The sequence below is a fragment of the Muntiacus reevesi genome, chromosome 3, assembly GCF_963930625.1.
Source record: "Muntiacus reevesi chromosome 3, mMunRee1.1, whole genome shotgun sequence".
NCBI classification, from domain to species: Eukaryota; Metazoa; Chordata; class Mammalia; order Artiodactyla; family Cervidae; genus Muntiacus; species Muntiacus reevesi.
Window position 1 is genome coordinate 90,043,038 of NC_089251.1, and position 16,480 is coordinate 90,059,517.

Here is a 16,480-nt window from a genome sequence, read left to right on the forward strand (position 1 = left end):
CCTGGCTTGGAGAATTTTGACCGATAATCACAATGATGTGATCACTCACCTAATGCCAGACATCCTGGAATGTGAAGTCAAGGAGGCCTTAGGAAGCATCACTACAAACAAAGCTAGTGGAAGTGATGGAATTCCAGTTGAGCTATTTCAAATCTTGAAAGATGATGCTATGAAAGTGCTGCACTCAATATGTCAGCAAATTTGGAAAACTAGGCAGTGGCCACAGGACTGGGAAAGGTCAGTTTTCATTTCAATCCCAAAGAAAGGCAAGGCCAAAGAATGCTCAAACTACTGCACAATTGCACTCATCTCACACGCTAGTAAAGTAATGCTCAAAATTCTCCAAGCCAGGCTTCAGCGATACGAATAGCCTGACCACTATTTGCATATCCCTAGCTGACTCAGAGGCTGTGCACAAACACAGGTAACACCTAAAAGGGCCTAAACACCACACACAGCCCTGGCTGACTAGTAAGCTTCAGGCTTAAACAGAGGAGAAGGATAAAAAAGCTCAGCAAAGTTGAAAACTGCCTGAATTATTAATGTAGTCCTTAATCCACAAACAAATCCACTGACAAAAGGGTAGATATTTTTATCAGCTCAAGTTTCTTACAGCACCCAGGACCAATCATTAGCTGATAACTAACCTTTAAAAATGAAAAGGAAATATATTCCCAGAAAAACAAAGACTGAGAGAATTCCTTGTTAACAGATCTTCCTTACAAGAAATACTAACAAAAGTCAGAAAGGAAATGACAGCAAGTAGTAACATGAATTTACAGAAAAAAAAAAAAGAAAGAAGAACAAAGGAAACAATAAATATCTGCTGAATATAAAAAACTCAACATAGTTTTCTCTCTTTTCTTCTTTTAATATAGTAAAAGACATTTATAAAACAATGATTATAATATTGCCTTGTTGGCTTTATAAAATATATAGATAAAATATAAATAATAACAATAGCACTAAAGAAGAAGGAAGAAATGGAGCTAAGTTGAAGCAACACTACTTCTATATACTACATCAAAACTACATCAGCAATGACCTAAAATAAAATAGACTATGACAGTCTATGACAAATGAAGAAGCAGATTATAATCCACAGATAGAGTAACCTCTAAAAAAACAAGCAACTCAAAAAATACATTGTTAAAAAATGTACGGTAATTCCCTGGTGGTCTAGCGGTTAAGACTCTGCCTTTTAGTGCAGGGGACACAGGTCCTATCCTTGGTCCAGGAAGATTCCACATGCATTGGAGCAACTAAGCTTGTGTGCCACAACTACTAAGCCTGTACACCGTAAGGGAAGCTACTGCAGTGAGAAGCCCCCACACCACAATGAAGAGTAGCCCCCACTCGCCACAGCTGTGCTCAGCAAAGGCTATGCATAGCAACGAAGACCTACCACAGTCTAAATAAATAAACAATAAATAAATTTTTCACAAAAATTTATGGAAGAATTAAAATAGTATACTACCAAATATTTAATACAATAAAGGAGTAAAAGATAAATAAGAACAAAAAAGACACAAAAATAGTAAAACCCAACCATATTAATAATTATATTAAATGCAAATGGACTAATAAGCTCACTAATCAAAAGGCAGACACTGTCAGACAGTATTTAAAAAACATGATCCAACTATATGCTGCCTACAAGAAACCCACTCTAGAGTCACAGATACAAACAAGTTAAAGTAAAAGCTACAATAATATATACCCAAAATGTAACCATAAAAGTGCTTGAATGGCTATATTAATATACAACAAATATTGCTGGAAACACAGAAGGACATTTTATGATAACTATAGGGACAAAATATACCTGTTAGGTAAGAAAGCTTCCATTAGCATAAGAGAACAAACAAAACTAAGATTGATACAGTTGACTAAGGAAAAACAAAATAAGTATATATAAAAAAAGCATAAGAATAAAGAAGAAACAACCTAGTACAGATTATTTGCAACATATAAATTTGAGGGTTTTTTTAAAAGCAATGACCAAAAGGAAAGTCATAAGAACACCCCAAAAGGCAAACATGAAAAAAGAAGCTGGACTGATATGAAGACATCAAAGTCAAAAATATGATTCTGTCCTTCACACTGCCAAATATTTCTTAAAAGGTAATGGATATTATTATCAGAAGTTTCAATAAATGATAATTCACAGTCTGCTGGTAAACAAATTTATATTACTGATACAAGTTTTTAATGAAAAATATTACCAAACACATATTCTAAACAGTTGCATTCCCCCCCCAAAAAAATTAGATGCAAAAAAATATGTTTAAGCCTCTTTAATTATAGTTATTTATATTAGCAAATAAAATACTAAACTAGAATTCTACTAACAAGGAATTGGTTAAACAGATTTTGATATATCCATGTAATATATATGTACATCCAAAGAAAAATAAAATAGTAAAATGTTCACAATATTGTTGAATGAAAGTTAATTCAAAAAATAGAACTTACAAGTATTATCATGTTTTTCAAAATTACAAATACATATATATATGCAAATTATGAATATATATCTATATATGGCTACATATACTAAATATAAGCCCACACACAAACAAGTACATAGAAAATGACTAGGAAAATACATACAAAAATGTTAACTGTGATTTTTTCTTTCCTTTGGATAGAAACATTAAAGGTAATAAATTTCTTCTTCATGCTTTTAATTTCCACATTTCCCATAATATACTTAGTATAGGAAAAAGCCTTGGACTGCTGGATCAAACCAGTCCATCCTAAAGGAAATCAGCCCTGAATATTCATTGGAAGGACTGATGCTGAAGCTGAAGCTCCAATACTCTGGCAACCTGATGCAAAGAACTGACTCATTGGAAAAGACCCTGATGCTGGGAGGGATTGGGTGCAGGAGGAGAAGGGGACGACAGAGAATGAGATGGCTGGATGGCATCACCGACTCGATGAACATGAGTTTGAGTAAGCTCCAGGAGTTGGTGATGGACAGGGAAGGCTGGCTTGCTGCAGTCCATGAGGTCGCAAAGAGTTAGACATGACTGAGCGACTGAACTGAACTGAGGAAAAACTCAGTTCTGATCCTTTAAGTGAAAGACTTCTAGCTCTACTTTAGGTTTTAAGAATGAATTTCATGGTAGATACTTAAACTCGTCTTACTCCAATGCACTTAATACCACAAACACTAAAGTCTAGAGGTTGGATATACTTGTTTTCTTTATGCTTTCCCCTCCTGTGTTCCAAAATTCAAAAATTTAATCCAAATAAATGAAGGGAAGAAATTTATTCCCCCTAAATTTAGAAATAAAACTACAAATATAGTTTAACCTGAATGGTTGCTTTTATCAAAATGTTATGGACTCAAAAACAGTACAATATACATGGTTTAGTGTAAATATAATGGTGTTTATACTACAATTAGGTATGAAGAGCTATGTGCAAAAAAATGCATTTCCTCTAGAGAGAAACTTTAGAATGCATATAAACTCAGAAATTAAGCCAAAAGATAAACACACTTTAGGGTCTAGTTATATTTTGGAACACTGTTTACAGAATGAGAAAAATCTAACAAAGTTGCCTGCAGACACAGGCACATTCACTGATGAGACACATGGCTGTATGCTGGAAACATCTGGTCTGTCAAATAACGCCACATTTTTCAAGGCTAATTAGTATAAAATCCAGTGATTTCTGGCAATAAAGAATGTTACTTTATTTCTCCATTGTCCTTTCCCCAACATATTCATATTTCATCAATAATAGATCAATAGAATTCATTAAAATTTCCATGATCCTCCAATTAAACTCCTCTATAGCAGACAACAAAAGAAAAAAATTCTATTTCCAGGGGCCATGGAAATCTAGAACACAACTTTGACATTACTTTTGACAACCTCTAAACATTATTAAAATGGAATCAAAAGCCAATTCCTAAGTTTTATTTGCATGTGTGCTAGTTCTCCCTTTCTCCCCACTTCATGCAGATTCCCTAGTAGAGATGTGAGCAGAAAGAACGTAAATGAAATAAAAGCAAAAAATTGTTTAAAAAATGAAATGAAGTCAAAATAATCCTAAAATAATAATCCTAAATAATTGGATAATCCAAATAATCCTAAAATTTGGATAACTTAAGGTCAGAATAACTTAGACATGGTTGAATGCTATTCTAAAAAGAGGAATGTTGATTATAGGCAAACTAAATTTTGGTACTTTTTTGCCATAGTATGGAACTCTTTCAGGCTTCCCAGGTAGCTGACGTGGTAAAGAATCTGCCTGCAATTCAGGAGACCACAGTTCCACTCCTGAGTTGGGAAGATCCCCTGGAGAAGGGATAGGCTACCCACTCCAGTATTCCTGGGCTTCCATGGTGGCTCAGACAGTAAAGAATCCGCCTGCAATGCAGGAGACCTAGGTTCGATCCCTGGGTTGGGAAGATCCCCTGGAGGAGGGCATGGCAACCCACTGCAATATTCTTGCCTGGAGAACCCCATGGACAGGGAGCCTGGTGGGCCACAGTCCACGGGGTCTCAAAGAGTCAGACACGACTGAGCGACTAAGCACAGCACATGGCACTCTCGCAATGACAGGCTTTAAATTTCTAATCAGTGAGCTTTCCAAGTGGATCACAACTACCCATCGGAATTTTTTTTTAATTCAGGGTATGATAAGAATATGAAATAAAAGCTTTCAGCACAGAAAACACTGGTGTCTTTCTTAATTAAAGATCATTAATAAAAAATACTTCATTCCTTCTATGAACTAATGATAGAAAGATGGTCAGATAGCTTTCCTCAGGGAGCACAAAACCTAGTAATATAATCAGTACTTATAGCTTTAAAAAAAAGTAACTAAGCTTCCAGTCATGAAGGAATAACAAGGAAGAGAATGAACTCCCACTCTTAAGAAGTAAAATACTGACTATGTGTGTGCTAAGTCACTTCAGTCATGTCCAACTCTATGCGACCCTATGGAATGTAGCCCGCCAGGCTTCTCCACCACGGGATTCTCTAGGCAAGGACACTGAAGTGGGCTGCCATGCCCTTCTTCAGGGGATCTTTCCAATCCAGGAATTGAACTCATGCCTCTTATGCCTCCTGCATTGGCAGACGGGTTCTTCGCCACTAACACCTCCTGGGAACTAGCTAAAATTCATAAAACAACTGCTTTCAGACAGAGAACATCAAATAACACAGAACTGTGGTCTCTGAAAAAAGGAAAACAAGCAAGGTGAATTTAATAGTTACCTGAATGTGATTTCTACATTATGGACACAGTCAGAGAAAACCCAAACAGAGCCAAACAACTTAGCAGAGTTAGCATCAGAGATGCAGTTCAGGAATAATGATACACCTTAAGGTTGTGCAGAATTTCCTCAAAAAAGGGAAGCAATGCAGAAAAAAGTGCAGAAATTTATACAAGAGTTCCCTTGAGCCTTTGCTGAGTACTAGGCCAGGCATAGGAAAAGTAAAACTCTGCACGAACAGGAATAAAGAAGGGAGGGAAGGAAAAAAAAGGAAGGGAGTAAAAGACAGGAAGAACAAGGAAGGAGACATAGACAGAAGGGAGATGTAAGACAAATACTTCAAGGAGCTCAGACAAGACAGAGAAAACATTTGAACTCCGAACAGCCCAAGTGCAGAGCCCCTGGGGATTTCAGAGTTTTCAAGGGAGATGAATTCTACTCCAAGCGACCCTGGAATAAAGGAAAGTTGTGCTCAGTCTCTCAGTCATGTCCAATTTGCAACCCCATGGACTACACAGCCCATGGAATTCTCCAGGCCTGAAAACTGGAGTGAATAGCCTTTCCCTTCTCTAGAGGATCTTCCCAACCAGGGATCAAGCCCAGGTCTCCAACAATGCAGGTGGATTCTTTAGCAGCTGAGTCACCAGGGAAACCCCAAGAGGAAAAGTTAGCCGAGCTTAAAAATGGGGTCTGATGAGACTGGGATTCAAATGGATCTGCAAACAAACTAAATTATTTGCCAAAACAAAGACCAATATCCTGTAAGAAAGAAAAGTCCCCCAAAATTCAAACACTCAGCAACATAATATAATGGCCATTATCTAATCAAAACTTACAAGACATGAAAAGAACAAAAAATTGACCTATAATTAGCAAAAACAATCTTCAGAGAAATCCAAAATACCAAAAATGACAGAACTAGCAAAGAAGTACATAAACAGGGAAATTAGAACATTGTAACATGTATCTTTAAAAGATGAAAAATAACAAATGAAATTAAACATAAAATAACAAATAGAACTCCTAAAGATGAAAAATATATCATCTGAAGTGAAAATGCCATTTGATGAAATTAAAAGATTTGACAATGAAAAAGAATACAGCAATAAAACCTATCCCATATAAAGTACAGAGAAAAAAGACTGGAAAAAAGAATATACTCAAATCACCTACGGGATTTTGTGAAGTTGTCCAACATAGATAAAACTGAAATCTCAGAATGACGATGGAAAAGGGACCAAAAAAAAAATCTGGAAAAATAGTATCTGAACATCTTTCAGATTTTATGAAAATTATAAACTCATAAAACCAAGAAACTAAACAAACCACAAGCAGGATAAATACACACATACATGAATGCATACATACATATTTATACAAAAGCACATCAAAATCAAATTGCTGAGAACAAATTTTATAGACAAAAGTTTTAAAATAGCTGGAGAAAAGACAAAATAAGGAGAGTGAACAAAAAAAGCTGTTCATATACTTCTTCCTCAGAAATTATAAAAGCCAGAAGACAAAAAAAAAAAAAAAAAAAGACATCTCAAGAATAAATGAATCTATAAACTTAGAATTATATATCCATCAAAAATAGATTTCAAAAATGAAGGTGAACAATATGATACCATTTCACACCCACCAAGATGGCCGTAATCAAAAGACAACTCTATGGAATAGGAGCTTGCTCCGTCCACTCCACGCATCAACCTGGTATTGCAGTACTTCCAGGAACGGTGCACACCCCCCTTCGGGGGAAATAAACATTGTTTCCAAAAAAAAAAAGACAACTCTAAGTCCTGCCTAGGATGTATAGAAAATCAAATCCTCATATGCTGCTGGGGGTAAGGTAAAATGGCACAGCTGCTTTGGAAAACAATCTGGCAGTCCCTTGAATAGTTAAACTGAATTACCATGATCTAGCAAAATTTCATTCCAAGAAAGCCAAGAGAAATGAAATGAAAATATATTTCCACACAACAAATTGTAAACAAAAATGCACAGAAGCATTATTTGTAAAACCCTAAAACTTAAACAACCCAAATGCTCATCCACTAATGAATGGATAAATAAAGTGTGGTACATCCATGCAATTGAATATTCAGCAATAAAAAGAAATGAAGTACTGATATATGGTACAACATGGATTAACCTGAGAAACACTATGTTAAATGAAAGAAGCCAATCACAAAAAATCATACATTATATGATTCCATTTATATGAAATGTCCAGAATAACTAAATATGAAGAAACAGAAAACATGTCAGTGATTCCCAGTAGCTGGTAAGAGAGGCAAGGGACAGAAAAAAATTGAATACTGATGGCCAAGGTGCTCAGAGTTTCTTTTGTGAAGAATAAAAACATTCTACAACTGACTGTGATGATGGTCACACAACTCTGAATACACTAAAAGTCACTGAACTGTATGTTTTAAATAAATGAAGTTAAAAGTATATGAACTATATCTCAATGAGGCTGTTAAAAATATTTTAGAAAAATGTATATTAAAAATAGGCAATGTAAAAATTAAGCAAAAAGATAGCAGCAGTGGCTGGCTATGTTAATTCCAAACAACATATATTTCAGAAAAAATATTACCAGGGATGAAGAACTTTCCATAATAATAAATGGGTCCTTTCATAGAGAAGATAAAACAATGCTTAATGTGTATGCAACCAATAAGAGAGCTTCAAAATATACATTGCAAAAATTGAAAGAATAAAAAGAATACATATGTAAGTCCAATCAAAATAGGCAATTTCAACACTCCCCTGTCAGCAAATAACAAATACAAAATCATCAGGATGTAGAAAAGCTGCACAATGCTATCAACCAGTATGTCTAAATGATAGTTAAAGATGCTCTTCTCAATAACAATATATATTGTTTTAAAGTGTATATGTAATTTTCACTAAAACAGACCATAAAATTGGGCCATAAAACAAGTCTCAAAAAATATAAAAGATTGAAATCATACAGTTTACATTTATGAACACAATGAACTAAAATATAAATCAATTTCGATACATCTGGAAAATCCCCTAATATTTAGAAATTAATCAATGAACTTCTAAATAGTCTCTGAAATAAATTTTAAAAATCACAACAGAAATTAGAAAATATTTTAAATAAATGTAAAATAAAACAGCAACATTATGAAACATGTAAGATTCAGTTAAAGCACTGTTAAAGAGAAATGTACAGCTTTAAATAGCTACATTAGAAAACAGAACCAAAATCAATGCCCTGGGCTTCCACCTAAAAAAGCTAGAAAAAAGAGCAAATTATTTACAATAGCCAAGATACAGAAGCAACCCAAGTGTCCATCAACAGATGAATGAATAAAGAAGACGTGAGATAGATAGATATAGAGAGAGTTGCTGTTTAGTCACCCAGTCATGTCCTACTCTTTGCAACCACATGGACATGTTCGCAAGCCAGGCGTGTGTGTGTGTGTGTGTGTGTGTGTGTGTGTATGACTAAACATGTTCGCAAGCCAGGCGTGTGTGTGTGTGTGTGTGTGTGTGTGTGTGTATGACTAAATCATTTTGCTGTGCACTTAAAACTAATACATTGCAAATCAATTATACTTCAACTGAAAAAAAAAGAGCAAATCAGACCCCAATTAAATAGAAGAAAGGAAATAGTCAGTTCAGTTTAGCCACTCAGTCGTGTCCAATTCTTTGTGACCCCATGGACTGTAACACACCAGACCTCCCTGTCCATCACCAACTCCCAGAGTTTACCCAAACTTATGTCCATTGAATCAGTGATGCCATCCAACCATCTCATCCTCTGTTGTCTCTTTCTCCTTATACCAAAAATCAGTAAAATAGAAAATAAGGAAAAAAAATAAAACCTAAAGATGCTATTTTCAAAAAATTAATGAAATTGACAAACAACTAGCCAAAATAATGAGAGACAGACAGAAACAGAGACAGAAAAGACAAATCATCAACATAAGTAATCAAAGAGAAAGTATCACTATAGATTCTACATGTTAAAATAATAGAATAATACAATTAACAATTTTTGTTAATGAATTCAACGATTTGGATAACATGGACAAATTACTTGAAAGATACAAATAAACAAAATATTCTCAAGAAACACTAAATGAAAACAGCCATGTATTTATTTTTAAAATTAAATCTGTAGTTAACAACTTTCTTACCAAAAACATGCAAATCTCCCAGTTAAGTGGTTTCAATGGTAGATTCTACCAAGTATTAAAGTTTAAGGAAAATAATTACTAACACTATATAAATTCTTCCAGAAAATCAAAGACAGAAAACTTTCCAAGTTATTCATAAGGCTAGCATGACTCTGATTCCAAAAAGATATAACACAAAAAGGAAACCACAGATAAACATCTCTCATGAACACAGATACAAAAATCCTTAACAAAATTTTAGCATATCAAATACCACAGCATATTAAAAAGGACAGTATATCATGACCAAGTGGGATTTATTCCACGAATGCAAGTTTAACATTTAACATTCAATAAGAATCATCATATTAAGAAACTAAAAGCATTTTTTAAAAAACATATGATCACCTGGCACTAGTAGTAAAGAACCCGCCTGCAATGCAGGAGCCAATGCAGGTTCTATCCTTGGGTCAGGAAGATCCCCTGGAGGAGGGCACGGCAACCCACTCCAGTTTTCTTGCCTGGAGAATCCTCATGGACAAAGAAGCCTGGTGGGCTACAGTCCACAGTGTTGCAAAGAGTCAGACACAACTGAAGCAACTTAGCATGCATGATGATCATCTCACTTACACAGAAAAAGCATTTGACAAAACCAATATTCATTCCTAATAGAAAGTTTCAAGAACTAGAAATAGAAGCAAACTTCTTCAAACTTATAAATTGCATGTACCAAAAAATTACACCTAACATATGATTTAATGGTTAAATGCTTTCCCCCTAAGATCAGGAATAGGACAAAGATAACCTAGCCTCATTATATCTATTTAACACTGTACCAGAGGCTCTAACCAGCTTCCCTTGTGGCTCAGATGGTAAAGAATCTGCCTGCAATGCAGGAGACCTGGGTTCTATCCCTGGGTTGGGAAGATCCCCTGGAGACAGCAACAGCTACCTACTCCAGTATTCTGGCCTAGAGAATTCCATGGACCGTATAGTCCATGGGGTTGCAAAGAGTCAGACATGACTGAGCGACTTTCACTTTCGCTTCACTTTCAGTGGCTCTAACTAGTTCAACAAGAGACAAGAAAACCAAACCAAAAAAGAAAGCATCCCAATTGGAAAGAAAGAAATATACCTGTCTTTATTTGCAGATGAGATAATCAGCTACATAGAAAATTCAATGTAATATACAAAAAAGTTACTAGAATTAGTAAATGATTTTACTAATCATTTACAGAATAAAAGATAAATGCACAAATTTTAACAGTATACTAGTAATAAATTACTGAAAATTAAAATTTAAAAAGTAATACCATTGAAAATAGGCATCAAAAAATATCAAATAATTAGGGATAAATATGACAAAAGATATATAAGACTTGTTCACTGAAAAGTAGAAAACTGTTAAAGAAGATCCAAATAAACGAGAGCATTCATATACTGGTGGATAAGGGGTAAGATGGGACCAGCATGGGATACAAGGGACCTAGTGAGGTAAGACTGTCTGTATAGGAAGGCAGCTGTGTCAGGGTCAAACAGGGATGGGAAGGGCATTGAGGCAGCACAGAAGCATAACACTGGGTATTAGGGCCCAAGTAGAGTAAGGAGGATAGCACACAGGAGGGCAACTCAGTATGTGGTGTTGATACAGCTCAAGGGAGCCCCAAAATATAATCCTACTCTGTGCACCAGAACAAGGCTGAGCTGGACATACTGGTCAATAGCACTTATGACAATCACTTGAATTAAGAGGAAAAATGCAGACTGTTCACATAATGGACTACTATAAAGCAATTAAAATAAGTGAACTAGATCTCTATATACAAGTTTTAAAAAGCTCTCGACTGGTATGGTAGCCCATGATTGCAGATATTATTGTCTATTGTTTTCAGAGCTATATCCCCAGCACTAAGAGCGATGCCTAGCAACACAGCAGGTACTCAATTAATTTTTATTGAATGAATGAATCTCACAAAAACAAAGACCAGAACCATTCATGTAAATGTTTTTAAAAATACAATGTATTATTTTGGACATTAGAAACATGGACTAGAAGGAAATACCAGGTTTATGATACTGGTTTCCTCAAAGGAGAAAGGAAAGGAATAGGACTGAGGAAGGGGATGAGTTCTACCTGAATTTTTTAAAATGTACATCTTTACCTCTCTCTGATCACATATGTTTATATATGCCATGAATATTTATATATATATATATATGAATTAAAACCAGAATTGTTACTATTTGTTAATTCAGAGAAGTTGATACAGAAGTTTTGTGTTTTTGTTTTAATCTCTGTAATTATCTATAATTCTACAACTTCATAAAAAGGTTATCAGGGAAATAATACTACCTTCTATCACACTGAACAGAATCTCTCATACTGTTCAATCTGTGTTCGCTTATATGAATATGTTCTCCTGGGGAAAAGACGGTCTGGAAAGTAGCCCTAAGAAATTAAAAAAATACTGATGCCTCATGTTTTAACTTTAAAAGTCTTGAGGATTTATAATTTTATTCATATTTTTAATCTTATTTCAGTATTAATATATTTTAATTCTGTACTTTTTCCCTCAAAACTAGGTAAAATTAACATTCCAGGAAGATGTGTCCTGTTTATCTTAAAGCTTCACATATCCCCATCATACTGCAGGGTACCCCAGGGCAGAGACAGTGGGGATGCTTACTCTAGTTTGGGAAAAAGAGTCAAAGAGTCACTCTGAAGTTTCCTCTGGAATAAAACCAGATTAAAATAACACATTGGAAAGCAAACCTCTGAGCTTAACCTTGACCTTGCCCCTTGTGATGGTTAATTTTACATGTCAACTTGGTTAGGCCATAGTACCCAAAGATTTGATCAAATATTATTCTGGATATTTCTGTGAAGGTATTTTTGACATAAGATTATCAGTGCTTATATCAGTAGACTTCAAGTAAAGAAGAATAGTCTGCATAATGTGAGCGGGCTTCATTAAACCAGTTAAACGCCTTAATAGAAAAAAGACTAAACTCCCCAAGGAAGACAGAATTTGGCCAGCAGACTATTTTCAGACTCAGGCAATAGTATTCACTCTTCCCTGACACTAACTAGCCTACTAATCTACTATGCAGGTTTTGGAGTTGCCAGCCTCCATAGTCATGTGAACCAATTTGCTAAAAAAAAAAAAAAATCAATCTCTCTCTCTCCACACACACACACACACACACACACACACACACACACACACACACAAAAATATACACATCATTGGTTCTGTTTCAAAGGAGAACCTCCAGAACCAGTTAACTATTTTTTCTAAACCAAAGCATATTTCTGAAATTAACTATCACTAAAACAGTTATATGCCTTTCCCCTATAAAAACTTGGTCTTCTAAAAATCAAACTATGTGTAGTATTTTTTCTTAAACATAATACATGACAAAATACATCAGCATACCACTGCTGCTGCTGCTGCTAAGTCGCTTCAGTCGTGTCCGACTCTGTGCGACCCCACAGACGGCAGCCCACCAGGCTCCCCCGTCCCTGGGATTCTCCAGGCAAGAACACTGGAGTGGGTTGCCATTGCCTTCTCCAATGCATAAAAGTGAAAATGAAGTCACTCAGTCGTTTCCGACTCCTAGCGACCCTATGGACTGCAGCCTACAAGGCTCCTCCATCCATGAGATTTTCCAGTCAAGACTACCGCAGTGGGTTGCCATTGCCTTCTCCACTAGTATATGTAAATAATAGTAACTCTCAGGATGAATCAATAGATATACAAAAGGCTAGAGAAGATGTCTCATGGACTTAATAATTTTTGAAAGGTTATGCTAAATATGGACTTTAAAAAAAAATCTAAATAACAAATTTTAGATAACACAAAGTATTCAATAAAAAAAATTTTACCTTTTAGTTTTCATCTGGTCCCGCAGTTTACTATACATCTCCAGAACTTTAAAGAGAAGGGAAAAAGAGCACATTAGCATAATTTAGAGAAAGTGAAAGACTAATTAAAGCTAAAGAAACTGCATCAAGAATTCTACTCTATATCCAGTTTCTCACCTGGAAGACACAGCATTAATTTATCCACAGTGGCAGAAATATTTCTCTGTTGTAGTCGACACTGCTTCAGCTCTTCCATTGCTATCACCAGCTTGGCAAGAGGGAAAAAAACTGAATTATGCCAACAGCTGTAAATAAAAAGTTTTCAGTCACATTTTTCCACCCTATGTTCAATTCATCAGAACATCCCAGACAGCTTCATAGTAAGATCTGCCAAGTGAACTAAAGAACTGCCTTTCTCAACCAGTAAAACATCCCTGCATGGTTTCCCCCTTTCTCCCCAAGATGCATACATACTACACTAGGAAAGGCTAGGTGAAATGAAATGTTAAAATTCAGGGGCTATCCAGGAAAAAAGAAAAAACTTGCAGATTTGCTCCAAACCCTATTCAGACTTTTCATGATTTATGATTTCACCAATACAAGAAGATCCTATATTTCTTTCATCAGTGCTAGATGCCTAGAGGAAAACAGTCCTTCTTATACAGCTTCAAATGAATCTTGAAAATAATCTTTAACTAAATTTCTATTTCAATACAGAATAAACCACACACTTAGAAGTTGTGGCTTTTCCAAGAGTTCCAGTTTAGTGAAGAGTAACTCAAGTACTTATCTTCTCACAGAGTTTTAAAGTCTTCCATCTGAAGTCATAGACAATAAAACTAAAAGAAACTGTGCTCTTTGCAGAAACTTAAAATATGTGAGACAAAGTTTTAAAAAACAATAAGCTACATGGCCTCTTATAGAATTCATCCCATATCCATACCTAAAAATGTTAGGTACTTAGATACTAAGCCAAAAAAAGAGAGAGAGAGAGAAGTGGTCATGATTAAGTTACTGATAAGATAATCAAAGGTTAATCTTTAAGATTATTAAACATTAAATAAGTATTAGGCAATAAGGAAGGTACATGATACAGAGAACAGTAATAGACTATAAGTCAGAAGACTTGGGTTTTAGTCTCAGCCATACCAATTACTATGCAAACTTTTGCAAATCATCTGCTTTATTTTCCTAGTCAATAAAATATTAGTCCTAATTTTGTCACAGGTCGGCCATGAGGATTGAGAAAATGGACATCAAATGATCTTATAAACTATGATTTAAATGGTGAATATACCAATTAATAGAATCAATGATTCACTTTTTTAGCAAATACTTATGGCACATTCATGTTGTGCCAGTCATTGTTTAGGCAGGTAGAGGGGATATGGCAGTGTATTTAAAAAAAAAAAATCCTGACCTCATGGAGCTTCATTTCTACTGGAAGGAGAACAAAAAAACAACATATAAGGAAAACTACATAGTATCAGAGCATGATAGGTGCAATGGAGAAAAATTAAACAGGAAAGGCAAAAAGAAAACAAAAGGTGAAAGTGAGACTGCAATTCTAAATAAGTTGGTTAGTAAAGGCCTCATTAGGAGGTAACATATGAGCAAATATCCGAAGTGCATAAACATTGGAAAAAGAAGATTCTAGGCAGAGGAAACAGCATTGGCCATATTATGACTACTCAAGTGATTTAAAAAATACAACTAAGGAAGGCTACATACTCTCATTAAGCTTTCTAGTGGTTATATTCATTTACTTCAGACAAACATTATGAAAAGCAATGATAATGTCCAAGTTCCTCCAACATGCAGCTTATGGTCTCACAAGCCACTAAATCAGGAACACAGTCATCAAAGAGAATGACAGGAAACAGAAAAGATTTTTTCAAAAGGTAAACTGGTCTTACTTCCTTTCCCTCATGTTGTAGTTTTCTATTAGTATCCGTCACTTGATTCTGTGGAGAGAAGACAATTTAAACTTATAATAAATACCTAGACAATAGTTTGATTAAGATGAAGATTTTAAATGAAAAGATTTAGAGTAGGTATTCAGATCATTTCCATATTTCACCACATTTTGGTTTAGTTGTATTCTCCTGGGATTAAATGTATTAACTTTTCTACTGAACATCTATATGACTTTTTGAACAATAAAAAAAAAATTACTAAAAAATATGTTCAGTTTGAAATAGTACAAACTAATATAATACAACCAAAGATCACACTTTCATTTGAAATGGAAAGAAAAACTGTAATAGAAAAAATAACCCACAAAGAACCTTACTTGAGCATAAATTGAACTTCTTACCTCGGGGAGTTTGAGTAAAATTTGGGAGTTGGTGATGGATAGGGACGCCTGGCATGCCGCTGTCCATGGGGATGCAAAGAGTCAGACAGGACTGAGCGACTGAACTGAACTGAACTCAGGTCAAATGTTTCTACTTATAATCTAATTTTAGAAAACATTTTATCTTAATTTCTTGGATCACTAATTCTTGATAGTTCCTAACACTTCCATAGTCCCTCTTTTCTAAATGAATTTATCCATCAGATAGTAAAAAAATCAGGTAAACAGGCTTTAAATTTACGTAGAATTCATAATTAAAATGAACTGGCACAACTCATTTTGGTAGCCACTCTTGAAGAATCAGTAGATATAAAAATTAAGTTTATAGAATAGTAACTTCCCCACCTTCTTAAACATTATCAAAACATGAGCAATATTAACTTCTAAAGCTTTCTTTAATAGAGGCATCCTATACTTCCACCAATAACTGCCTCTCCTTATGTTTAAGATACTTCCTTAACCCAGCATTTTCTATCATGTCCCTCAGAATGCCAACAAATTTTAGTTAATAGATACTCTGCACTCTGTATACACACAAACATACACACACACACACATATAATATGTATGGGAAATAATACTATAAAGGTTCATTTACTGGGGATTTCTGAAGCATTTAATATTCTATAGCACTATAAATGCCTAAGGAGGTATCTATCACACAGTGTTTTCCAACTTATTTTACGTAGCATCCTTTCACTGAGGATCATCTCAGGAAATCAGTTTTTTAGGAACACACCTTTGAAAATTTTGCCCAAAACTATACACTATACCTGGACTATCATTTTCTGAGCAGATTACCACATGCACTGCCACTGAAGCAAATATATATATATATATATATATATATATATATATATACACACACA

General features: G+C 34.9%; 1 protein-coding gene across 2 annotated transcripts in view; it reads right to left on the reverse strand.

Annotated features, from left to right (window-relative positions):
- EXOC6B (exocyst complex component 6B) overlaps positions 1-16,480 on the reverse strand; it is a 669,652-nt gene that overhangs the window by 557,004 nt on the left and 96,168 nt on the right. For both annotated transcript variants that reach the window (XM_065929532.1, XM_065929531.1), the window contains exons 3-5: positions 15,172-15,219; positions 13,433-13,523; positions 13,277-13,322 (exon numbers count right to left, since the gene is read on the reverse strand). In XM_065929532.1, coding sequence (XP_065785604.1) covers positions 13,277-13,322; positions 13,433-13,523; positions 15,172-15,219 — 185 coding nt within the window. The remainder of the gene's footprint in view (positions 1-13,276; positions 13,323-13,432; positions 13,524-15,171; positions 15,220-16,480) is intronic.